General features: G+C 37.2%; 1 protein-coding gene across 1 annotated transcript; it reads right to left on the reverse strand.

The window, feature by feature from the left end:
• Positions 1 to 96: 96 nt before the first annotated feature.
• Positions 97 to 27106, reverse strand: armh3 (armadillo like helical domain containing 3). Its single transcript, XM_077605776.1, has 26 exons — positions 26940 to 27106; positions 26178 to 26287; positions 26042 to 26098; positions 24745 to 24891; positions 24457 to 24564; positions 24283 to 24375; positions 24121 to 24195; positions 20992 to 21078; positions 20768 to 20824; positions 19183 to 19226; positions 17443 to 17503; positions 17310 to 17356; positions 16896 to 16971; positions 16513 to 16606; positions 15210 to 15311; positions 14218 to 14276; positions 14046 to 14111; positions 13763 to 13832; positions 13530 to 13590; positions 13358 to 13446; positions 8475 to 8557; positions 8247 to 8373; positions 6473 to 6548; positions 5193 to 5271; positions 1400 to 1516; positions 97 to 677 (listed from the first exon to the last, which is right to left on the reverse strand). The coding sequence occupies exons 2-26, from the start codon at positions 26277 to 26279 to the stop codon at positions 585 to 587; spliced, it is 2070 nt and encodes a 689-aa protein (XP_077461902.1). The 5' UTR covers positions 26280 to 26287; positions 26940 to 27106; the 3' UTR covers positions 97 to 584.

Below are 27106 nucleotides of genomic sequence, written 5' to 3' on the forward strand. Positions count from 1 at the left end.
TTTTTTTTTGTTGTTGTTTTTTTTTTTCAATTACAATTCGTTTTTTGATTATTATTTTTAATTCATGGGTACACACATGGATGAGAAACCCAGGTAATCATATATATTTTTTATTTGTCAGACAAAACAAAAATCTTTGTGAAAAAGAAATCATACTTTTTAAAAACCTCACGAAATTTAATTTCATATACCGTTAAAAAGAACAACTGGCACGCTATACAGTAGTTAGTTAATCATGATTTTCATTTGATAACCCCAGGACTTTTTTTCTTCTACCAGCAAATTGTCATGATGTGGTGACTTAATGTCACAAAAGCCAAGAAAATCGAAACTTAATTTGGAGAAATAAATAATACGCACCGATCACCGCAAGGATCACACAGTGTTAAAAACACTTTGGGAAACATTCTTGCCTGTTAACAGTCCAGCAAATACTGAAGCTTGCTCACATGGAGCCACACCCGCACCCATGCTAAAGAGTCCTTGAAAAGGTGCTTCCGACTCGTGAGAGACATTCCAAGAGGAATAAAGAGGAAATGTTCGAAGTTTGCATTTGTGCATGTCTCCGTCCACAAGGATAGATCTCAGGATATGGTTGAGAACTCTTTGAGAAGGACATCCTGACTCAAAGTGTTCAAAGACACGTTCTTCCTCACATTCAAGCTGATGGAGCGCACCTTAACACACAAATGCGACACATCTTTATCACACAATTTCCTCTGTGCACCATTACAAAGTTCAAGCTTGTTTTGGACCTTAAACTAAAAATATCAGCACATTTTTTTACTCCTAAAGCGCTCTGGTCATCTTAAAGGGGATGATTACATGACAATGATAGCAAGGGTAAAAATCCCAAAACTTTCCCAAAACAGCCCCATTGTTCACACGGTGAAGGTATTTTGAGGACTGAAAACGCAAACATTTTTAAAATGACCAAAGTGGAAATCCTGACAATGCTTCAGCGTTCCGTGCATGCAGATTTCTCCACACAAGGCGGTCGTGTAAAAGTGAAAATAAAGTAAAAGAAACACGCCACTTTTTCGTTTTTAAACGTGAATTTAGATGTCATTTTGTTCAACTATATGGTTCCCATGCGGACCTCATGTTTCCTGCTAAAACACACAAATTGCAGATTTTTTTAAGGCTCCTGATGTCAATTTTTACTCAATTTGTTGTGAATAACCAGTAAAATGATGGAATTAAACTTAAATGTTTTCAATGTGGCCCACGGCATAACCTATTGTATTGAATCTGTACAATATCATATAAACAATTGTGACAGACTTTGTAATAATATTGTTAACCAAAGTATCTTCATGGTACCGTCATGAAATTGGTGATTTACAGCCCTGCTAATGACAGTGGATTTTGTTATAGTCCGATGGCTTTGGGTTCTTACCAGCTCCTTAAAGAATGCCGCCTCTTTGGGCTGCTCTGAGTATCTCTCAAACTGGTCCAAACCATCCTGCAGTTTGAGCGTCAGGGTGTCGTAGTTTGAGCGCACCACCTCCAACACCTGACGCAAGCAGACGCAAAAGTGAGACAGGGCACAATCTCATACGGACAGTCAAATATTCATTAGGTTTAAGTACTTCAACACAACGTTTTATTTATGAGGCGTCACGTGCCTCACCGCTGTCAGTTGGCTATTTCCAGCTCTTCTGCATCAATGTGTGCGTCAACCAAGGCGCTTGCCTCCTTTATTCCGAATGATCAAACTTGACAAAGTGCGAGTGTGTAATTTCTCCAGCTGAGATGAGGAGCTCGAGTGAAATATGAGCAAATTATCCTATGAAAGCTCCACTCTTGACAGTTACTTTCTCAGCCATGAAATAGGGAGCCAATGTGGACATTCTTGATTTTATTAATGACCTTTAAACACAGTGTGAAAGGTTCATGCTGGAACGCTTCCCTCCACAAACAAAAAATGCAGCTGATGTCGACAAACGCTAACATATTGATGTTAAGAGTGGCTCACATTTATTGTAAGCACTCACTCATCACAGGGCTAAAACAGCTGAGCTCGTCATTTTGTTCAATGTTGTACTTTGATTAATCGTAAGCCCTTCGCGAATTATTTGGAAAATGGCATAATGAAAAATTCATCCCATCTCAATGCGAAAAAGCGGAAGTGGCTTTGGATGAAAATGTATGTGTTTGCGACACCTTCCTAAGATGAGCAAGAAAGCCTACGAAAGTGGAGGGGATGGGACAGTGGCGGTACAAAGTGAGTACCTGTCAACCTCGGCCAATTGCTCCCCTTATTAATGATTGAAATTCCCCTTATTAAGCAATGAAAAAATACGTACAAATGCAACGCGGCACATATTTACTCACATAGGGCGCACGTAAAAGGCTAAAATTTTCTCCAAAGTGAACGGCTTTCTGAGGCGCTATATTTATATACAGTGGTACCTCGAGATACGAGCTTAATGCGGTCCGGGACTGAGCTCGTATGTCGATTTACTCGTAACTCAAATGAACGTTTCCCATAGAAATGAACTAAAAACAAATTAATTCGTTCCAAAACAGGATATTGGATTGGAAAAACATTATTTGTTCTAATTCGCCATCTATTAAGAAAGTAACAAATAACTAATGGTTTAATAGTACTAAAATGTGTTTAATAGTACTAAAATTAGACAGATTTCGCGTAGGGGAGAGAGAGAGGGACAGAGAGGGGGGCTTTATGCACGGCAACGCGCTCGTAACATAACAAACAAATTTAAATGAGCTTGGATTATGATGCAGACACTCAAAAATAAATTTAATCTAACCTTACACTAAACAATTCTAATTTTGTTTTAAATTCTGATACCTATCATGGCTCTATTTGCCCCGCCTCCACCCTGACTTTCAGATGCAACCTATCGAGGGTTGTTTTCCTTTTGTCTTCCCTTCAGAATATTCCCAAAATGGTGCACACAAATGTCCTCACAATAGGATAACGCACGACCACTTTCCAAATTGCCCGGGAAGTAGTACTCCTCTCGTATTAGTGAACAAGCTCCGCCATTCGCACTGACTAACGGGGGAAAAAAACACTGAAAAAATGCGTAGAGACATTACACGAGGGAGTTGCGACCAGAAAGACAGTGCCCATGATGTTCTTATGAGCAGCCTCTCGCATCTGCTGTATATCAAAATGTGTCTCGTATCTCAAGATAAATATTTGCTCAAAATTTTACCCGTATCTCAAATTGCTCGTATGTCGAGGTATTACTGTAGTGATGGGTGAAAGGGGACTGTGCGTACGCTTATCATGCTTAAAGCATGACAATACTATTAACAGTGGGGGACGTTTTCCTCTGCTACCACTGACAGAGACAACCCGGATTAGAGCTGAAATTGGTAGAATGAGACCGGTTTTACAAAAACGTACTTAAAAAAAAATCCCGTACAAAAGTTGTTATACGGCGTACATAATTTGAAATGATCAAAAAAACTATAAAATACGGGAAAAACTTATACGTTGACAGGTATGAAAGTGTCAGCTGTAACAAACAGGTTGGAGAAATAAAAATATTTGCGAAAAAAATTAAAAACTAATTGGAAGGAAAAAAACAGCATGAAAGACAAACCAGGAGGATGCAAGATGGCCAACATGATGCTTGAGCAGAGAAGCCTTTGCCCACAAATGCAAATCACCACAGGAGCAATGTTCAGCTTCATGATGTTTTGTTATCAGAAGAAAAAGGAAAAGAAAAAAACAACACAAGGGCCTTTCTCAGCTGTGTTTGCATTTAAATGTCGCCCTGTAGTTCTAGGTATCATCAATCTTCTTGTGTCACTGCCAGGAATGAAGACATCTCCGGCTACACTATCTTCTTGCGTATGAGTATTCAAAGGAGAGTAGCAAAATTCAAGACTTAATGCTGCGTTTAAGGAACCACGGTTTCATTAAGCCCCAAAGGTAATCAGTATCACAACTGCACAGTCATAAGTAAGATAATGTTCAGGGTGATGTTCAAACCTTTTGTATGGATGCATTTTTTCCAATCTAGAAGCTCAGTCAGCCCAAAGATCCATTTTGCTCGCTTGCTTGTTTTGAGTAAGCCAAGCAGATAAGAGTATACTAAGATTATAATGGCCATATCCATCGCTCTTATCGTTTTGAAAAATGTTTTTCTATCCTCGCTGTGCTCTTTTTTGACTTTAATAAGTGCTCTTAATGATGGAGGGGCAGGGCAGGAGCACATTTTGTGTCATATCGGAAAAACACTTCATTTAATGGTCATGAAATGACTAAATCACTCCATGTGAGTGCAGTTCGTATACTAAATTAGATTAGATAACTGTATTTGACTATCACAGTAGCAAGAGGGTGAGAATACAGACACAGGAAAATATATTTTCGACATAAATAAATAGGTAATAAATAAACAAATAAGCATGTTGCTGATATATATATATATATATATATATATATATATATATATATATATATATATATATATATATATATATATATATATATATAGTGGTCAGAGAGAGACAAAAAACGTAAATTGCATTTGAGTATTAGTAGCTGGCCCAGCCAACCTATATAAAAAAATAAATTAAAAAAAAGCTTGACTTTTAGTTCGGTATATGCTCATTGTAGATTTTTATATAATTAGTTTACAACTCAATTGTCTCCCAGTGTTACAGTTGAACTGAGAATGCAAAACATTATTTTTTACCTTTTTTTTCCAGTTACAGTTTTTCTTTCAAAGAGATTAAGCTAAAAATGTGGCTTATTACATTTACACCTATTTTCATGTTAGCACGCCATTTTCTCTATTTCAAGTTTCTAATCCCTTTCATTGATCATGTAATGTTGTAATAAATTGCATATTTTTATATTTGAATGTGATGATTTTCATCTATTTTGGGGCCTAACATCATCTTGAATTAGGTTAGAGTGAAAACCTAACAACATGTTCATTTATATGAATGAAGTTCAAAAAAGAAAGAAAACTCAAAACAAAAAAGCATTAAAAAGAAATAAAAAATGGTCACAGTAGACTCAGGGTTTAAGATTATTTTTTAAAGAAATGTAAATGCACCGATTTATAACAACGATTTTTATACAAAGACAATATGGTTCATTTGGGTTTCTTATCTTTAAGGCATCTTAGATTTCTTAATCTTGGCTCAATTTCCAAAAAAGCTCTGTTAATTAATGTTTCAGTGTCAAGTTGTACTCTTACCTGCTCCTCTGACAGTTGAGAGATGTGGTTCACAGCAGCATATGACTCGATCTTTGGGTTAAAATGGTTTATGATGGCCCTAACAGAGAAATTGTACATGTTACCCAATGTACATCCACCGAATATTGTAACTAAACATCTCATTCTCTATTCAGGGAAACTAAATTGGCTGCTAAACTTTTTACATGATTGATGATATTTTTAAAGCAGATTTGGGGAATTTGGTCACAGTCTGAGTACAATTCGCCTTTGTGAATGAGCTCAAGCCTCTGCAAAATGCAGCCGAGTGGGTAGACGACGCATAAAAGATTGGACTGACCACAATGAGATGCAAATATTTCAAAGGTTTTTAAATAAAAACAGAATATATCAATCCAAAACCTATGTCACCGTTGACCATCTTCCCATCTCAAGGAAGGAAGGAATATCAAAAAGGCAATAATAGACTAAGTAAGCGGTGAACATTATGGAATGGACCAAACATACATAAATAGGGACACACGTATACTCCAATGGTTTAACTTGCGCCATATTGGATTGGATTGGATAACTTTATTCATCCCGTATTCGGGAAATTTCGTTGTCACAGTAGCAAGAGAGTGAGGATGCAGAAATAGGAAGGGCATTTTAGACATAAATAGATAGGTAATAAGTAAGTTAATAAATAAATAGATGAATAAATATATAAATAAATAAGCGTGTTGCTGAAATATATAACAAATCAATAATTCGTCTTGGTTTTACTGCTGAAAATGTCAGAAGTGCACGATACTGGAGAAATCCAAGTGGTTTAATTTCCTATTTTCCCCATTGAAAATCCCTTTTTCATTCTTCCCTTGCCTACATTAAATCTATTCATGATCAATTATTCCTTGATGTTTACATAGAGCTGCCTTCTCTCTAACCCTTTATAACTTCCAGGCTTTTCTGGCGAGCGAAACTGACTAGGAAAAAAACAAATTCCTAGGATCACCAAAGGTCCCTCAATGCCAGGATAACCTCTGAGGATCAGGAATTATTTAACCAGCAGGAAAAGACAGCATGTGTGTGAATCGTACTGAAAGGTGCTGGGAGGGATTTGGGGCAAGAGAAGTTAATGCAGGGATTAAGTAGGGATAGAGAAACAAAATTAAATACAAATAATTGATTCACTGCATTTGGATCTTCCTCAACCACAAGGGACTTCATTTAACACATCTCACAATGTGATTCATCTCTCTTGTGTACATTTTTAGTGGTCAAGTGTGTGGATAAATGTGTGCATGTGTGAGTTTTATTACCGAACATTAACAAGGGCGTGTGTTACTTTGCTCGCGGGCTCCTTCCACTGCCCAGTGTTTGTTGACACTCTCAGCACTGAAAAGAAAATAGTCTCATGTAAGAAATAAAAAGCTTCATTAAAAAACATTTACAGCCACCATCTGCTTACTGTTCAAGTGTCATTATTTTATGTATTATTCCTCAGGTTACACATTTAACCAAGTATAGATACTAAACCTCTTTAATATTATGAATTTTATTTTTACAAAGGGAAGGTTAACTTTGACGAGAGAGCATTATTCATAAAAACCTCATGGAAAAAAACATTAGGACGCACCAGTATTGTATAAACAAGTCACTCATGTCTAATTCTTTACAGCGAGTAATTTAAATTAGATCAGATTTAGATTAACCTTTATTCATCCCGTATTCGGGAAATTCAGTTTGTAGCAGTAGCAAGCACAGACACAGGAAAAGACAATGTAGACCTAGATAAAGCTGGAACCACACACAGGAAGCCCACACAAGGTAAGGACTTTCTGCAGAATTTATCATTTAAATTTCATTTTAACTTCGAAACAGGCTAAATGTCAGCATTGAACTGCGTTTATTGTCGTTTTATTTCGATGACGTGTGTTTAACCATGCCTTCTTTGACATGGAAGGGGCAGCATTTGCAGATTTGCCACCACTGACATACAAAAACATTGCAATTTGATTGAGACTGCATGTTGCGGTAAATTTGTCACTGGAAAATTGTGGGATTATTCGATTTGAAAATTATATAGACATTTAGTTTCATACCGGACAGGTTTGGTGAGGCAAATTAGCCTTAATATTCACCTCGCTCCAGTATGTTTCAAATCAACATTTGTGATGCAGATTTTCATTGGTAATAAATGTACAGTTCAATTGATAATTCAATTCCTCCAAATAGTTTACAATACTGGTAAATTCATTACCTTACCTTCCTGGATTTTAATTTCAGACATTTTAACTTTTAAGACCTGCGGGAACCCCTCTGGAAGCAACATTTAGCAAGTACCGTATTTAGTCAAGAATAACGCGCAAAATTTTGTACCAAAAAAACTGCAGCAAAGTGCGCGTTATACACGAATCCCGGTGAAACACTACCCTCCGCCGGTGAAAAAGTCCCCTCGGCAGGCGTTATAATGGGAGACGTACAAATGCCAGATAGAGAGCTAGATACAAATGATACATATAGACAGATACAAATGCGAGAGCCCATTCTATTGGCCGGTGCTCATGCTTAAAAAACTCAAGAAGAATGGAATCAATTGTTTGGCAAGTCTGATAATGATGAATCAGACTTTGAAAAAATTTAAAAATTAATGATGATGAATTAGACTAAGGATTTAAAATTGTAAATTCCATTTGAGAAGTGTTCATACTGGTAGATTGTTTTATCCGGTTTCTGTACCATATGTTGTGAATAAATGTTTTGTCATGGCGATGTGTTCAGCATTTGCCAGTTACCAGTACCCGTGCAATCCTTGGTGTGTGCTGAGAAAAAGTGAAAAAAAAAAATGTATACCAATTTTTAGTGCGCATTATACACGTGTGCGCGTTATACTCGAATAAATATGGTATTTGCCTGCGAATAATTACTGCTAGCACTCCTAGTCAAAATGGATTGGACGTCTTGCGACATCAATCGTGGCCATTGAGTTCAATGAGTGGCCTAAATTCTAAAAACGAATCATATTTCACCTTGCTAAAATAATGAGCTTTACATGGATTTATAAACACTATTCTAAGGACTTACAACACCTACCCATACAGTAGAGGTTGTCAAACACTTGATGCATTCGTACAATTTCATAGTAGAGCTCATCATAGCTGTTAGATGTGGGCAGAAATGTGTCACCATATGTGATGAACATGTTGAACAGGTTTACCACCTGAAAAGGGAAAACTGTTAGGCTGAGACATGTCACACAGTTGACATACCTGACTTTTTTTTCAGCTTTATATCGTTTTGAATCTAGTGTGTGATTCTTACCATTAGTGCCAACTGAAAGATGTTGTGTTTAGGTAGCAGTGTGGTTTCATTTGACAGTAGAAACTTGAGCAGGTTGATGAGCGCTAAGCAGAATGAGACACTGAATGAAAAAAAAATCTGGAACAATAAAACATCTACAAGTAATTTTGAAGCACCAAACTTTGTGATCACTCCAATATCAGATGTCACCTGTTGTAGGTTCAGAGCATAGGATAAATATAGTATTACCTATTGTCAATTGCTGGTAATTACTCATATCAGTGTACTATAGTTTAGCTAAAATCTGCATTTCCTCGGCTAAAACACAATTTAAAAAAAATGCATACAAACAATTTACAAGGTGGAAACTACATGTCCATTGTCCTAATTACAGTACAATGCACATGAGATTGCTCCACTAAATTATGTAAATAGAAAATCAACTCAATTTCATGCATTTCCTCTTCAAGGTTGATCCAAAAAATTAACCCTACTGTACTGCACATGATTATTAAAAAATTAAGAATCTAAGACTGGGTGACATCGCCTGAAAATAACACCTATGCGTGTATATTAGGGCTGAACAATATTTGGAAAAACTGACAATATGATTTTTGGGGTGTTTGCAATATAACGTAATTAATATTTCCAAGTTAAAAATTGAAAGTTTTTTTTTTACATGTTACATTAAATACTTTTTTTTAAATGTGATTTGTGTAAATAAAAGTTTGATGATAATTACTTTAAATTGGAAAATAGGCTCTACAGTTAAAACATTTTAAGATGTGTCCTTCAGGATTTTTTTTCAATGCAAAAAGTGTGCCTCAGCTCAAAAAGGTTTGTGAAACACTTCTTTGTTTAGACAAATGTAGACTAGGTTTTCCACGTAAAAAATATTGTACGTAAAACCGTAATAGAAAATGACGTATTGTATACCAAATAAGCCTTCTGAACAGGTTTTATAATTCATTTTTAAGACTGCGCATCCTCACAAGGTTTTGTGGGGGGTGCTGGAACCTCTACCAGCCAACCACGGCCAGCGGGCGGGGAACACCCTGAATTGGTTGCCAGCCAATTGCATGGCACAATAAAACACACAACCACTCACGCTCACAATCACACCACCAACGAGTACAAATTGAACTTTATTCCTTTTTCTGCTGTCACAATTTTTTTTTGCAACAGTATTCATCAGCACTTTGATCCTGACACTACCTCGTGTGTAGATGTCTGCTATATATATATATATATATATATATATATATATATATATATATACATATATATATATGTTTATTCATTAAAAAGGACAGATTTTCGCTTAATAGGACAAAGAAACCTATGCAAACAACTCAACTGAGTGTTATATATGTAGAAGACAAGTGGAACAATAGTATGATGGAATAAACGAATAATCAAAAAGATGTGACTACTAATCAAATATCAATTCTTCGATCAATCAATTCGATTCTTTTTTTTTCCACGACAACGCACTCGTAAACGGAACAAACAAATTTAAATTAACTTGGATTAATATATACAGACACTCAAACATACGTTTAATGTAACTTTACACAAAACTGAATTCTAATTTTGTTGTAATCTTTTGTTACCTTCGTTTTTCGGGTTGGCGGTTTGCCAAGCCTCCGCCCTCACGTTTGCTATCGATGGACTGTTTGCTGTTGTATTGCCTTCAAAATATTCCCAAAATGATGCACACAAATGTCCTCACAATAGGATAACGCACAACCACTTGCCAACAAGAAATAGTCTTTAAGGAACGATCGCGGGACCTTTCCTAAGAAAGAATAACAGGAAATGACATAGCTGAGCTTCCCACGTATTGATTGTGGGTAATGAAGTTTTATTCTGAGAAAGGTTGCCATTGCCTATGGGTGTTGTGTGCAGGAGTATACTTCATTACCCAGAAAGCCCTCTTTTTGCATGCGCGTTGTGCGTTTCCTGGTCCTAGGAGGAACTCGTCTGAATTAATCGTTCCGTGCTCGTAAATATTGTTATACACGAAAGATATGCAAAAAAGACCTGGCTTGGTCGCATCACGAAATTTTGACCGCATAACGGGCGAATTTGTTCGATCGAAATTTCCCCCGTAAGACGAGCATTTTGTATGACGAGCGGTCGTATGACGAGGTACCACTGTACTTAAAATAATTCGACGGTAACAAAGGCACTTCAAGAAAATAAGCACCTGCTGGTTTAGGTTAACTCCACCTTTTCTTTTCTTTCTATTATCAGAACGAGGAGAGGAGAATGTAGAGCAATCTAGAAAATGAAGCTGATTATTGGTCTGATTAGAGGAATCAGTATTCTAATGAGACACTGTGCAATGGGACCATTAAAAAGTGGAATGTGATCATGAGTTGTGTTGACCAGACTGAAAGCAAGGCTAGCACGATGGATTGTTCTTTCTTTAGAGACTCATTATCCAAACTCAATGATGCAATTTATTTCTAAATGCACACGGCAATGACTTGAGAGCGAAATTGCCTCTCACTTGCAAAGGGTGTAAACTCTTACATGTAGCTGTACAACAAATAAAAGCATCAAGAGATTTATAAGACAAATGGTATTTCCCCAACAGAGCTAAGAGGTGTGGGTGGGCAGATGGCTTTATTTGGACCTATTTTTTCCATGTTTGCAGTAGAGCAATACCTTGGCATACGAGTGCCCAGACATACAAGGAATTTGACACGCGCGTAAAATTCTGAACAAATATTAGCCTTGAGATACGATTTTTTAAATAGGAGCATGCAAGACAGTCAGGTGGCCGAGACACGAGAGGCTGCATATGGTTTCAGCCACGCTGTCTTTCTCGCCGCAACTCCCTCGTTTAAAGATCTCTACAAGCACTAGGTGGAGTGTTGCAGCAAGCAGCAAGTAGGTGGAATGAAGAATTGTGCAAAGAAAAGGCATATGATGACAATTAATTTTAAGCACGAAATTATTTAAAAATATGAGAGTGGTGTACGCGTGGCGGAGCTTGCTCGCCAAGACGAGAGTACTTCCCGGAAAAGTTGGCAAGTGGTCATGCGTTATCCTATTGCGAGGACATTTGTGTGCATCATTTTCGGAATATTTTGAAGGCAAGACAAAAGCAAACAACCCTCGATAGGTTCCTTTTAAAAACTCCAGCTGAAAGTCAGGGGGGAGGCTGGGCAAAAAGAGCCAACCTGGGAGAAGTAAAAAAAAAAAATATATAGAATTAAATTTAGTGTAAGGTTAGATTAAACTTATTTTTGAGTGTTTGTATCGTAATCCAAGTTCATTGAAATTTGTTTATGTTATTGTTACTTATGAGCACGTTGCCGTGCAAAGTCTCTCTCTTCTCTCTCTTTCTCCCTCTTTCTCTCTCTCTTTCTCTCTGTTAGGGTTATTAGTCTTACATTATTATATATTTGCTTGCAATGAAGAACGCTTTGCTTTACTTAGAATGTTAGGGTTATATTATACATTTGCTTGCAATGAAGAACGCTTTGCTACTTAGAAAGTTAGGGTTATATTATGTATTTGCTTGCAATGAAGAACCTTCTATTGACTTCTCACTCCTATTTTCACACGCCTCCCTTGAGAGCTGAGATGTCTGTTGTAAGTCTGATGTCTGAAGTTAATAAACAGCAAGAGAGATGCGTCTAACGGCAGAATGAACTTGGACGAAGGCGCGTCAGTTTGATTCTCTCTTACAAGAACACCACAGATGAGTCTCCCGTCTGTTTTATTTGTGCGTGCATTTGGGAATGCCTATTGGTGAATCTATCACTCTCCCTCTCCCCGAAGTCATTGTACTGAATAATGTCTCTTTTTCAACATCAAAACCATTAGATAGTTATTAGTTACTCTGTTAGTAGAGGGCAAATTAGAACAAATAAAAATGTTTTCCATTACAATATCCTGTTTTTTGGTGTTTTTTTTTCAGAGGGTGGGAACAAATTAATTTGTATTTAGTTCATTTCTATGGGAAAAGTTGATTTGAGATACGAGTAAATCGACATACGAGCTCGGTCCCGGAACGCATTAAGCTCGTATCTCAAGGAATTACTGTATGTCCTTTTTGTCTAAAACAACGTTTGAGAATGAAGACATTTAAAAGGCAAGTTACATTACACATTTGCCCAAGTTTGTCGAACCTTTGCTCATTTAACGTGTTCAGGTACCACACTGCCTGTTAAGTAGAACCCGTTCTCATACTGAAACCATCTCTGATATGCTTCCTCTACGTATAATGAAGGAAAGCAAAAGTGCTGGACAATTAAATAAACCACACTAGCCCAGACAAAAAGGCACCGGTAGCTCGGGCATTTAGCCATGTGGTAGGCGAACTTAGCTCTCAACTGGCTGACGATGCATGTGCAAAGCTTTGCAGTGGCTAGACAACATAGAACAGCATCCTGGTTTTATTCAGGATATCCAATTTCTTCTTTTAAACTTCTGTCGCTAACCGAAAGTGAATAAATAGTGTATATTACAGCAACGCTCCTAAATCCATAGAAAACCAGTGTATGGACACAAAGTCAATTCGAATGACTGACCACGGCTGGTTCGTAGCGGTCTTTGGTAAATGGTTGTTTGGGCTCAGTAACTTCTTAACTGCAAATTTACAACTGAAGGTTACACCAAATATTTTTAGGAAGATGAAAATAGATATCAAATGAATTTTTTATAGCAAACGGTCACAACAATCTTGTACTTGAAAGGAAAAAAGTACTTAAAACAGGAGCAGTATCAATTATTCTGCCTATACCGATTAGCAAGTTGCTGACTTTTAATTGAACATAAGAGTATTCTTTCAAACAAAAGTGAACATTATTATTTGTCAACAAAACTTTTATAACAGATCAAGTGGTTAGATTGGGTGGAAGATGATTCTTTACAGACAAGATTCATACCTGACCATAGTTCTCTCCAAGTGTAGTGTAACCTGATTCTGCACTTCTTTTGGTAGCAGAGAAGTTTGTGAATTATCTGAACACAGCGCCTGATCAGGAAATTAAAAGGAGGGAAATATGGTCGCCATGTATATGCAACTTTAAGTGCGGTGAGCGAGCTGTATTTACTCACAAGTATAAGTCCATGGGGAAATCTTTCATCATGTGTGTGACGACAAATTCTACCATCAGATCTATGGAAAGTTTTTAAAAAAAGTTTAAAGGTTAATTTTAAAAGTTGATAAATCACTTGCAAAATGCAAAACAACACATGTGAAAATGTCACTTTTATTCCCAACAAACCAGCAATATTTGTGTATTGTATGTAGAAGACAAAAATGTGATGACTTATGTAAAACGTCTTACCAAGAACGGCACAGACCAGTGGTAGACAAGGGATGTTTTTCTCCACAGCTTTCTTTCTGTGCCTCATGGGCTGCAAAATAGAAATACATGACAGAAAAGACATGATTCTGATCATTGATGAAAACAGTTCATGGTCCATGCCAACTGAGAACAAAATCATCAAGATAAGATTGATAATATGTTTGCAGGTTTTAATCTTAATAATTCCTGTGCTTTATTCAGACCGGACAAGAATGATTGTTTCAGAAGTTTAGGAGACTGTGAACATTTCCAGAGAACTCACCATTTTGTGTAGACTGACTCTGAAGTTCATATTGTCATCATGAAGAAAGGCATCGGCATACTGGTCCTATTTCATACAAACAAATATGATATTAAAACAACTAAGGACCTGGGCACAGGTGACCACTCACGAGAGTCAGGGTGTCAAAGTGTTTTATTAAAACTGCTCCTACCTCAGCTATACATGTGAGAATGATGAGGCACAGTCTGGCACTGTTGAGTCGATGCTCATCTAAAAACAGTTAGGACATGGATGTATGTAATACAAGTACAGTCATACCTCTACTTACGAATGCCTCTAGGTATGAAATTTTCAGGTTACAATTTTTTATATGCAAATGAGTAACGCGAGATACGAAAAAGATTCAAGTTACCAAATCCCCAAAAAAGTAAATGCATTTCCTTATTTGTTATTTTATTTTGAAAATATTGTCGCAGATGCATAGATTCTCACTTTAGAACATCGCTACACTCTACTGGGCTATCATTTAATCGCTCTCATTCTATCTCACAAAATGACAACAAAAGCATTCAATTAAATTAAATTGGCTGTCTCACAACAACCACTATCCATGTTACAAGATTCTCTCTTACATACCTGTCCACCTCGACTAAATGCTCCCCTTATAAATGATTGCAATTCCCCTTATTAAGCAATTAAAAACCGTAAAAATGCAACGCGGCACCTATTTTCACACACACACATAGGGCACAGGTAAAAGTCTAAAATGTAGTACAAAGTGGAAGGCTGTCGGCCCTGATAGAACGGGCTCTTGCTGTCATCTGGCAGACAAACACGGGTATTACGACTCCCATAATAACGGCCACGGAGGGAATTATTAGCGATGCAGGGCACATTTTCATATGCTTTATTTATTTTAAGACATTAATAAATCATTTCCTTATCATTTAATCTCATTTTGTTTCCTCACATCTTTCATACAAAATTGGGACACTTTGATCAATTTTAAAGGATTTAGTTGGAAGTTGTGTGAGGACCATAGTACGAATTAGAGAATTTACATATGAAGTACACCTCTACTTAAGAAATTTTCAACTTACGAAAAGTTCTGGAACCAATTAATTTTGTAAGTAGAGGTACGACTGTAACTAGATGTAAGAAAGTTGAGATACAAAGGTAGAATGGGAAAATTGTCATTTTTACCTTTAGTATCCTGCATTACAATAGAGGCGTATTTGAGGAAGGTAATTAGAAGGTTGCTTGTCTGCAGGTTGGGATCCAGTGGCAGCTCGGGGTTGTTCATCACTACACAAAGCATGAACAATTAAAACTTTAGCCAATTAAAGTACAGGTGTATGTAGAAAGCTACAGAAATCTGACCACCCATAACGTAAGGAATCTCTAAAGGCTAATACAAGTGAAAGCAGATCCTTATGGTGGTTGTAGTAAACTTTCAAGCAAACGATGATAAGAGAAATGTTGAAGATTTATTGTCATCTCGACAAGCATCTCTGCTCGCAACCACTTTTTTCATAAATGATGAAGCATCCCCTTTCTCCTCATCGATCATATTCTCTGTTGTTTACATCTTCCTCCGATGACTACCCCAGGACGGGATCTATTGTGACTGTCAGTCCACATTCCATTACAGCGCATTTTAGTTCGCTGGTATAATGCCTGATTCATACATGTGTGTCAGGTTGAAACGCACACTCCATGTGACTGGTTTAACAGAATAATTCATATTTAATACAGAAAATGTCGTGTGTGAAGCCGCCATGGGCTATCCGGCCTAGAAGCATGCACCAATGAAATTAACAGCATATATGCACCCCTAATGCAGAGCATGTATAAGCATGAGACATGAAGTCTTTGGTTCAATGAGAAACGCAAGTATTAAGCATTGTTACATCTGTCTTACTGCGATTGGCTGGCTACGAATACCTGGTGTCCCCAGCCTTGTGCCCCATGTCAACTGGGAAATGAAAAATGAATGATTGAATGAATGAACGAACGAACGAACATTTGTCGTAAGAGGGCTGTTACCCCAGCAAACTCCATTTCATAAAACAAACTAGTAAATATTTGAAAATGTTGCTGCATTAGGTGCATTGTATGTGTATTCTAGAGTTTTTGGTCACGGGAAAACAAAGTCGTAAAGTTTGCTGTGGTAGTAATGAAAAATGTAAGCTGTAAAAGACTTAAGAAGAGACTGAGGCAACTAAAAAACTTGCAAAATATGTTGGTGCTTTTCAGGGCCCCTTTGGGTACTTCCAAACCTTTTAAAGGGTAAATTGTAGTTTGAAGCTTTAGTAAAGAATGGAGGCACCAGTGGAAAAACTAGAGATTTTTGGGGGGCATTAAAGGGAAAGCTACTTTTTATTCCAGAAACTCAAAGGTTTTAGGGCATTCAAACTAATCAAACATGCTATTCCTTGTGGTAAGTCTCCCCAACCAGAACAACTATACTTCTGTAAGCAAACTTCCGGGAAAAAAAATGACATACTATCAAGAGAAGGTGGAGTGGTGCCAAGTGGCGTTGTTGGAGTGGTCTGATTTTGATTGGCTGGCGTGGCTGCAATGTCAATCTCAGGATGGCTCTATGGAAAGACCAAAAACATTTCCAATGAGATTACGGTATTTCACTCCCCTAAAAAAAACATCCGCAGATACAGATGAATCTGTAAATATAGGCTCAAAAGAAACATCCCTCAAGAATTTTGATTTAATATGGTATTTCGTTCATGAAGGACATACACTAAAAGCTGGCAGGTAACACTACAAGTTAATTTACAGTAGTGACATATTTTACATCATTAGTTTTCCAAAATAAATAAAATTAAATATACTTGGCATGTAAAACTAAGAAAGAAAGAAAATCTATTTTACCTGTGCTAATACAGTAATGAAGTTCCGGTTAAGGTGAACGGCCTCATACAGTGCCAGCAAAATTGCTTCATTGGTCCTGCAGTTGAAACAGAAGTTTAAAGTTAGAGCCGGCATAGTCATTTTGCGAAAAAAATTAAAATTAAAAAATGCAATAAAATTCAGAAATTTTATTCATTGCTTGAGATAAAGTTGAAGAAAAATGAAAGGGAATCTAGCATATTAAAAATAATTTACAACTAAATCAGCAACGCATTGATTAAATCTACCATTTGAATTAATTATTACTTCTTTACATTAAGAGTAATTAAATAAAGGAAAAAGGAAAATTGGGCAAGCAATATTTATGCAAACTCCAATAAGAAAAATGTTACAAGAGTATCTTGTTGATCAAAACTTAGTTTACTTGAAACTTACTGAACAGAAAGCTTCTCATCTGCATCTGCTATAAACATGCTGCCCACCTGTGGATGATTTTGAAAAAAATTGCATTTTTATCTTTAGAGAACAACAACAAATTTGACCAGCTTCATGAAAAGGAAATACCTACCATACTAGTGAGGGTGGAGAAGAACCCACCCTGGTGCTCTTCCTCTTTGTCTTTGTACTGCCTAAAAAGGAGAATGATAAGGAGTCATTAAAAGTAAGAATTTAGTAATGAAATAGAGTGGTGCCTCTACTTAGGAATGCTTCTACATATGAACTTTTCAGGTTACAAATCCCTTTGATATGGGTTAGGGTTAGGGTTAGTATATAAATTAGTGTTCCAATACACGAAAACAAGATCCAAGTTACGAAATCCCCCAAAGCGGAAATACATTTCCTGTATCCGTTATTTTATTTTGAAATTGTTGTGGTAGCGTTACATTGTACTTGACAATCTCCCTACACTCCACTGGGCTACCATTGGCTGTCTACCAATAACTCTTTGGACCACCATTTGTCATCACAGAGTTCTGTTTTTTTGTCTTTATTTAACATTTCTGGTGCGAATAAAATGAAGAAACAGGCCCTGTTATCCATCCATGACTGATATTGCAAGGCAAAACGGCCGTAAACCCACCCACCATCGCTACGATATTGAAGCAGAAGGAAGTATTAAAAGCCACGACTCCTTGACATGGTCTCTAAGTAATGAACGACAAGATGGAGACTATTACTCCTTTCAAATTCTATTTAATGCTAACTTTTTTTAAATTCATAATTAGAGGTTGTTTAGATGTCTTTTTATATGCTTTGTCTGTTCCTAACATTAGCTGCCTCCTTACACTTATGTACCTGCACAAATTGGAAACGTTTTTGCATGTTTATTATTACTTTTAATACATTAATTATTTTCTTTTCATTTTCTCTCATTTTTGCGTGTTTCTCACATCTTTCATGCAAAAATATTAAAGGGTTTAGTTGGGAGTTTTATAACTTTATAAATATTTTTCTCAGACTCTAGTATGACTGGATGATACAAATTTGAATGCCTAGTATTATCATACTTTGTAAATGCAGTGGTACATCAACTTATGAACGCCTCTAAATAAAAAAAGTATCAGGTTACGAAACACTTTGATATCTAAATGACTTTGCTGGCTTGCCATTGGAGCCTCACAACAACAACTCTCTTTTGACCGCCTTTTGTCATCACAGTGTTCTTTATTTATAATTATTGGTGCGAATGAAATTAATAAGCAGGCCCTGTTATCCATTGGGGAAAAACAGAAGATAAGTGCCATGCGGTTGACTTATATTACAAGGCAATACATGCCGGCCGTAACCCACTTACGAGCATCGGTACGCTACTGACGCAGAAGGAAGTATTAAAAGCGACGACTCCTTAGCATGGCAAGTAGAGTGGTACCTCTACTCTGTCCTGAACAATGAGATGGAGAGACTGTTACTCCTTTGGAGTTCTATTTAATGCAAGTTGTTTTGAATTGTTGAGATGTGTGTTCATGTGCATGTCTCCGTGAGCTCACGTTAGCTTCCTTCTTATATGCACTGTAGTCCTGCACGAAATGTATGTTTATCATTCATTTGAATACATACATAAGTCATTTTCACTCATTTTTGTGTTTCTCACATACACAATCGGAACACTTTGATCAATTTTAAAGGATTTAGTTGGTAGTTTTTTTTTAGGAGGAAGGACAAAAGGATATAAATAACTTTCACGATTTTTTCAGCTCAACAAAAATAGAACATTTATTCAAAGCACCTCAAAAACCCATGGGGCAAACAGGCGGATCTGTGCAAATCATTTAAACTTTTTGTTAGGTTGGAGAGAAGTACATCTTACCTGTTATATTCTGTTAAAGCATGATGAACAACAAGACCCATACCCTTAAAAACAAAAAATAGAAATTTGCTCATGTTTGGTTTTTGTTGACTGAAATATTTTCAAGATATCATACTGTATAATTTACAACATTCTGTAAAAGTCCCCGGCACTGTCAGATTTTATATTTGACATTATGTATAACTGAAATGTCACTCATTGTAGTGCAAACAAAAGCCACAAATGAAAGAAAATCCGTGATGCAGCCCGCTTTTGTTAGTCTGTTCTTGTCTATTTCTAAGTGCACTACATATTCTAGAATCTAGAGGGTTGACAATTAACCAGTTGAGAATAAAGAAATCACTGGGTCTGCAGCATTGTCTCAATACTTATCAGAAACGAATGGTTTGTGTGTTTTAATGTTTTTAGTTCATTTTTAAGCAAACCTGTATTTATGTCCTTTTATTTACTGTATTTTCACGACTATAAGGCGCACTTAAAAGTCTTAAATTTTCTCCAAAATAGACAGGGCGCCTTATAATCCAGTGCGCCTTATAAATGGACAAATATTAAAATTGTTATCACGATAAAATAAAATAAATCAGTCGATAGGGTACACCGTCCTCTACAGGTCTCGCAACTACGGTAAGCAGCCTGCGACTTCATTTTCCCCCGTGCGCGGTTCATGCTGGGATATGTAGTTCTTTTGTCAATACACCCAGTATAACGGCGAGCACACTAATTTGGTGCTCGCCGTCATTCCGGCTGGATTGACAAAAGAACTCCAGCCGCTAGACTGGCGTCAACAGGGCATTCAAAGATAGACTGCGAACTATATATTTATATATATTATATATATGGATCAATATTGAGCCGCAACATCTCTCGCAACTACGGCAAGCAGCCCCCGACTCTATTTCCTGTGCGCGGTGAGTGCTGAGATATATAACACGGCGTTTCATTTCGGTTGAGCTCGATTTAGCACATTAATTCTATGTTCATCGTCATTCCCAGTGGAAGTCTCAACTGTGGTCCGAGCTTTCAGGAAGGCAGAAATTACTGACTCGATTAATGACGACTTTGGTGAGACGGAGACGTGCGTGCTGCATACCGCATTCGCCCACCTGTTCAACTTGAGTTATTATGCTATTGCTGTGTCATGAAAATACTAATACTTTAACCTCGGAGAAAATTTAAAAAAACTTGTTTATTCATGTTGGGAGTGAATGGAGTTGTCAGAAAGCTGATTTGTAATTTATTAATAAAGTTTGTCTGACCTATCTGACTGTTTAGTTGACATTCCCTTTAGAGCAGCACCATCTAGTGGATGCATAACGTAACCCCAGCCTCTACTGTAGACCCGTATAATGCGGTGCGGTAGAACAGTGTAATGCGGAGCGGTGCGCCTTACAATGCGGTGCGCCTTATATATGGAAAAAACATTAAAATGTGTCATTCATTGAGGGTGCGCCTTATAATCCGGTGCGCCTTATAGTCGTAAAAATACGTATTTATTTTCCATTTAAAAGATGTATGGAGGGGAAAAAACTTAACCAGATGTGGGGGGGGTGAACTTTAGCACAGGACTGTACAAAACAATACTTACATCCAGTGTTGGCTCATCATCCACTATGGAGAGCTTCACAATATATGGATTTACAGACTGACAAAGAGAGAATAAATGCATGAAAATAAAAGTATATTTTTAGTGACAAAATTACAATACATGCTAACAAATGCAGAGAAAATATAAAAGTAGGTAAGTCCAATTGAGGAACGGTATTTATTGTATTTTTAATATTTGTGCATGAAATTAGTGAAATGACAAACCTCATACTTCCTGTAATTGACCAGAAGGGCGAGAAGAACAACAGCATCATAACCATGCTGCCCTCTACTGGACACATCAGAGAGAATCTGCACAGGAGATAGAGCAGAAACACAGATCTCAATCAGCGTAACCAATCAGAATACGCACATATTACAACTATGTATGAGTTTATATCACTCCAATCCAATTATATCAATTTGTGTCTCACAAAGTTGACTCGTTTGGGATATAAATTGATACATAATTTCTTAAATGGTAGTTGATTTCATCAAGAGATAGAATTAGGAAATAATTAATTGTATTTAACATGAATGTGTTTGTGCGCGATTTATGAACCCAGCACTTTTCATAAAACACACGTAAGGCAGAACTTGAGCTCAAGTTTGACTCTGTGGCGTGACAAAGTACAGTATCATTGTTTATTGAGACATAGATTTAAGAAGCTGTAAGGGTGTATGGATATCTGCATCTGCTTGTGATCACTACCTCAGTCAAACTGAATTAATGTACCATGATTCAAAACCTTTTGAACATGACAAAAAAATTGGAAAACAAACAATTGCATCATCATGTTACAAGTAAAAGATAAATTAAGAAAATCAGTCAAATTGTAGGTGTACATATTTGCCAGTACCTGGGGATTGTGAAAAAAGTACTTGTATACAAGTAGCGTCTGAGTGCCTTGATATCTGCAATTTTATTGTAACATAGCTTAATGTTTTGGTACTAAAGTGACCAATAGGAACTAGACTTTATATGTATACACACACTCGTGCTCACTTTAATGTCAGAAAATGTCCTAATAGTCAGCCTCATGAACTGAATAATAGTGTTCCTACAATATTTACCAATACTAGAATAACTTCCACATTTAAGTGGAAATATTTTCTCCAAAACTATATATTAGGCATGATTATTATACTTAAGTTATTTTAGAAGATACATTTAAATATGAGTGATAAATGTATTTAAAAAAACATTTTGAAATATTTATTACAGTGGTACCTTTACTTACAAATGTTTATATACATACAAAATTTTCAGGTTGCGAAACCCCTCATATGCAAATTACTGTTCCAATGTACAAAACAAGATCCCAGTTATGAAATCCCCCAAAGTGTGAATACATTTCCTGTACCCGTTTTTGAATTTTGAAAAAGTAGCGGTAGTATTAAGTTCTGCTTGACAATCTCCCTACACTCCGCTGTCCTACTTTTGGCTGCCTAACTATTACTCTTTTTTGACTGCCCTTCTTCGTCACTAAGTTCTAAGAAGTTGTTTTTAATTTTTCGAGTGTGGTTAAAGCAACTTTATTCTTCATTTAAAAGTACTGGGGCGAATGAAATAAAGAAGCAGGCCCAGTTATCCATCCATGACTGATATTAAAAGGCAATACGGCGGTGTACCCGATATTGAAGCAGAAGAATTAAAAGCGACGACTGACTATTTAGCGACTATTTAATGCTAAATTGTTTAGATGTGTTTTTAATTGCTGCCTGTTCCCTTAAAGTTAGCTTCTTACTTACACTGATGAACCTGCACAAAAAGGAAATGTTTTTCCATGTTTGTTATTCATTTTAATACATTAATGTATCATTTTCTCTCATTTTTGTGGGTTTCTTACGTCTTTTGTACAAAAGAGCGAAACTTTGATCATTTTAGTATTTTTTTTTAGGACCGTGGACCAATGTTCCGTCTAAGCTGAGCGCGTGCGCAATTGCGCACTACTCTCGTCTTCTCTGCGCAGCAGCAATCATATGGCGCGCAGAAATATTTTATTTTTTTTACCCCTTTCCCCATGATGGCGCCGTTTAAGCGGCAGCCAGTGGCAGCAGCTCTGTCCACTCTTATGTTTTTCGTGTTTTACAGCATGTTTTACATGAAAAATTAGAGGGAACATTGACATGCACCTGCTTGTTGCAGGTGTGATACAGGTGTGCCCATAGCGAGCAATGATGATGTCGTGACCGAATGATTCGCCTAAAGACGTTTTGCCGACGGACGTTTGACAGACGGACAGGTCGCCGAATGAACGTTTGTTCAAACAGCGTTTAATGATTAAATACAAATACTAGTATTTGTTAGTTTAATGATTAAATACAAATACTAGTATTTGTATTTAATCATTAAACGCTGTTTTCAGCTGGATTTGACCGAATTTGAGAGCATTTTGAGCCGTTTAGCGAATGGACGTATATGGACGTTTTTTTGCCTCCATCGCGACATCATCGCGACATTTTACCGAGGAATTCACTTCCCTGGGCTCGGTTCTAATGTCCAAAGAGCTCCAGTATTTGTATTTAACCATTAAATGCTGTTTTCAGCTGGATTTGACCGAATTTGAGAGCATTTTGAGCCGTTTGGCGAATGGGTGTATATAGACGTTTTTTTGCCTCCATCGCGACATTTTACCGAGGAATTCATTTCCCTGGGCTCGGTTCTAATGTCCAAAGAGCTCCAGTATTTGTATTTAATCATTAAATGCTGTTTTAGGATGGATTTGACCCGATTGCTGTCATTTTACGGCTCGGTTCTGCTACATCTGCCCGCCCAAGAGTGCTTATTCCCGGGCTGCCATTGATGGTAGACTAACATTGATTTTTACTATAATTTGGACAACGCCGGCGGCGGGCTGGATTAAAAATCCTAACGGGCCGTATATGGCCCGCGGGCCGAGGTTGAAAAACTTGTACACGATCCGGGGGCGGGGCGAGCGCGCGAATCCCATTTCGGCAAAACCTCCGTTCGGCCGAATGAACGTTCGGCGGAACGTCCATTCGGCGACCTGCCCGTCTGTCAAACGTCCGTCGGCGAGACGTCTTTAGGCGAATCATCCGAGTACCGATGATGTCGCTCACACTGGTACTCAGTGCGCTCAGGGAGGTTGTCTTTCTGCCCGGACCAACGAAAAATTAGAGGGAACATTGCCGTGGACTGAATTAGAGACTTTATAAATAAAGTACTGCTCTACTTACGAAAAATCCAAATTACGAAACAAGCTCTGGAACCAATTAATTTTGTAAGTAGAGGTACCACTCTATTATGTGTTATTTGTGCACTTTTTTGTTAAAAATGCTTGTGCAAATTTTCACTCCTGAACCATCCAACTCAATCCAGTTCATCAATACCTGTAATATGGCTTCAAAGATGCTGTTGATCATCACATATTCCAAGATGGTGTTCTGGCTAATATTGTCTGTTACCTAGAACCCAACACGAAATGATCATATTCAAAATTGTCCTCGACAGTAACGGCAATAGTACTGTTGTATGTTCCTGAAATTTCTCACCGTCACTAGACACAGCAGAAGTTTGAGACAAAGACTCTTAAGACTCTCTGAGCCATCTCCACAAAGTAGGCTGTCCAGTCTTTCCATTAAGTCCTGCACCAAAAAAATGATACTCTTTTCACATCTTTTTTATGAATGAACAGTTTCTTTCACATTGTGCATACAAATGCATACCTTCATCCTTTGCTCAGCCTTGTCAAAGCCCACAAGCATATTAATGATGTCAAAGCCCGATGCGGACTTGTTTTTTTGATGAACGCCTCTAAAAAGAGCACATAATGTCTGGGAGCCCAGCAAAGGAGACAGAGAGAGAAAGAAGGGTTGGCATAAACTGAGAATCTAGTAACAGATCAAAAACACTTGCGGTGAAAATATAGGCATTTGAGATACTTACTCAGCCGACTGATAAATTGTCTTAAAGCTTTTCACCGTGGGTGTACAAATGCTAAAAAAAATTGTCACCTGCAAAGCATTGACCACTTTGATCTGATGTTCCTCTCCAAGAGCCTGAACGCTGTGATGGAAGAGTCTGTTGATGTTTTCCTGTATCCGCTGTACCTCCTCACCATCTACACTCTCCAGCTTTGACTCCAGGTACTCCAGGTTTACCTAGTAAATGGGGCGGTCTTTTTGAAATGCATTAAAAAATAATAATATATAAACTGAGAAAATTCTGGCCAGGCTAATGACCAGGTGATTTGAAGGCGTTGCAGATACAATATGAAATTTATTAAAATAGACCATTCATGTTCACCAACTCCAGCTTTATCTACTGACTACTCACTCCAAAAGTGAAAATGTTGATGTATCACCATTTTGTAGTAACATTATATAAATTGCATTGTCATAATTTATTCAATTACGTACCTATGTTTTACTAGAACTACAAATACAGTGGACATATCCTTTACGTTAAAAAAAACACAGCAGTAATGCTGTTAATTTCATATTTTACAGTATGTCAATATTTGTAATAATAAAATAAGAACGTACTGTATGTTAATTCAGTTTTTTTTTCCTTTGAAATAAAACTGAGCTATAGTTCAAAACTTGATTAAACATGTAAACTGATATCAATTTTAGATTTTACTAAATTTAAAAATAACAGACAGACCCAATTCAACAAAAATTGTTACCAGATGTAATGAGAATCAACAGGTTCATAAGGTCAACCCATTTATGATAGTGTCCAAAACTGAGCATTATTATCTTTCTTGTTAAAGAAAATAATAATAATTAATTTAAAAAAATATCATAATAATAAAGTTTCCTGTTGCTCTTTTTTTAATATATCACACAAATAACGTCAAGAGGCTGCAGAGTAAATGCATGATTGAGGTTTTGCAAATTAAATTAAATTTGTGATCTACATTTATTTGTTCAACTGGCTGGAATGAACTCAACTTTATTCATTACAATTCAACAGCAAACCTAAATTTAATTATTGCCTACGATTGATTTTATAAGATAATGAGTTATGTCATCAGTCTCTCTCTTATCTCTTCTCATTTTCTGAACCGCTTTATCCTCACTAGGGTCGCGGGGGGGGGGGGGGGGGGGTGCTGGAGCCCATCCCAGTTGACTTGGAGCCAGAGGCAGGGGACACCCTGAATTGGTGGCCAGCTAATCGCAGGGCACAAGGAGACAAACAACCATTCACGCTCACACTCATAGCTAGGGGTCAATTAGAATGTCCAATCAGTCTACCATGCATGTTTTCGGAATGTGGGAGGAAACCGCGTTACCAACTCCATTATACCTTCATCAGAAACAGTTCATCCCAGAAGCGAGGATTATTCTTAGCAGGGTCATCTTTCTAAAACATACATACAAGACATCGTTTACAAAAACACTTCCACTCGACATATTTTGGCTGCGTTGTGCGTGATACTCACTGTGAAGATTTCATCATACATCAACACTACTTTCTCTTTCAGTGGTTTCTTGGAGGACGAGGTCCTCCGCAGCAGACCAGCCTTCTTCTCCACTTGAGACATGGCTTGGTCTGAAGATATGGACACATAAATGAGAAAAGAAACGGGTAATTACAGATGATCAACTATGGCAGACATTGTCTAGTGATGGGAACATGAATCCCTAAAGAATTCTATTCAATTCAGCAACAACTCTTTTGAACTTGTCAGTATGTTTAATTGGTTAACAATGGTTTGTTGACAGAACAATGTCAGCAGCTAACGATTTTTCAACAACCGCTTCGTATTGTCAGTCGGAAAAACAATATGATTTTTGCTTGGATAAATCACAATTGTGTAAAATAGAGAGCCTAGCCCTAGTAATTTGTTTATTAATCACACATTATGGGAGTCATGGTCAGCTAATCAACTAACGCTGATTTTTTTAAAAGCTGTGAATTTACTTGTCTTTGATGAAACTGATTTGTGAACAAAACGCAATCCGTTCATCGTGTTTATGGAGGTTATTTTCTCCAGCTGTTAATAAAACGCATGTAACAACTCGCTTTGGTATTCTTGGCGAGCGAACCTAAAGCTAACGCTAGCTAGCTGAAGTGAGTCTGACATGAAAGTGTCATTTTAAACGAGCTTTTAGACAGGAATGTGTGAACGTGCGCATTTCTATCATTGTAGTCATGGGTTATGCGGTCACGTTGCAGCAATAATGCGATTATTTGCGCTTACCTAACTTGGAATCTACGATGTATGTAGCTCATGAATCCTTGACACAACAGGAGCTTTTTAGCTGCATACTGCTAAATAGTGTCAAGCCTTCTACTGGTTCATAATGTCACTACACCGACAGACACAACTTCTGCAGCCCAGACTCGTATTTAGACCCATAATTAAAA

The sequence above is a fragment of the Stigmatopora argus genome, chromosome 7 (assembly GCF_051989625.1).
Source record: "Stigmatopora argus isolate UIUO_Sarg chromosome 7, RoL_Sarg_1.0, whole genome shotgun sequence".
Classification (NCBI taxonomy): Eukaryota; Metazoa; Chordata; class Actinopteri; order Syngnathiformes; family Syngnathidae; genus Stigmatopora; species Stigmatopora argus.

What these genes read in the sequence shown, in the direction of transcription:
- armh3 (XM_077605776.1), bottom strand. Translation starts at nt 26,279, where the DNA reads ATGTCTCAAGTGGAGAAGAAGGCTGGTCTGCTGCGGAGGACCTCGTCC. An exon ending in CACTCCACCTTCTCTTGATA is followed by an intron (nt 15,312 to 16,512) that starts GTATGTCATTTT and finishes TGCTTTGTGTAG; the next exon opens with TGATGAACAACCCCGAGCTG. An exon ending in TGTAATGCAGGATACTAAAG is followed by an intron (nt 14,277 to 15,209) that starts GTAAAAATGACA and finishes AACTGTTTTTAG; the next exon opens with ATGAGCATCGACTCAACAGT.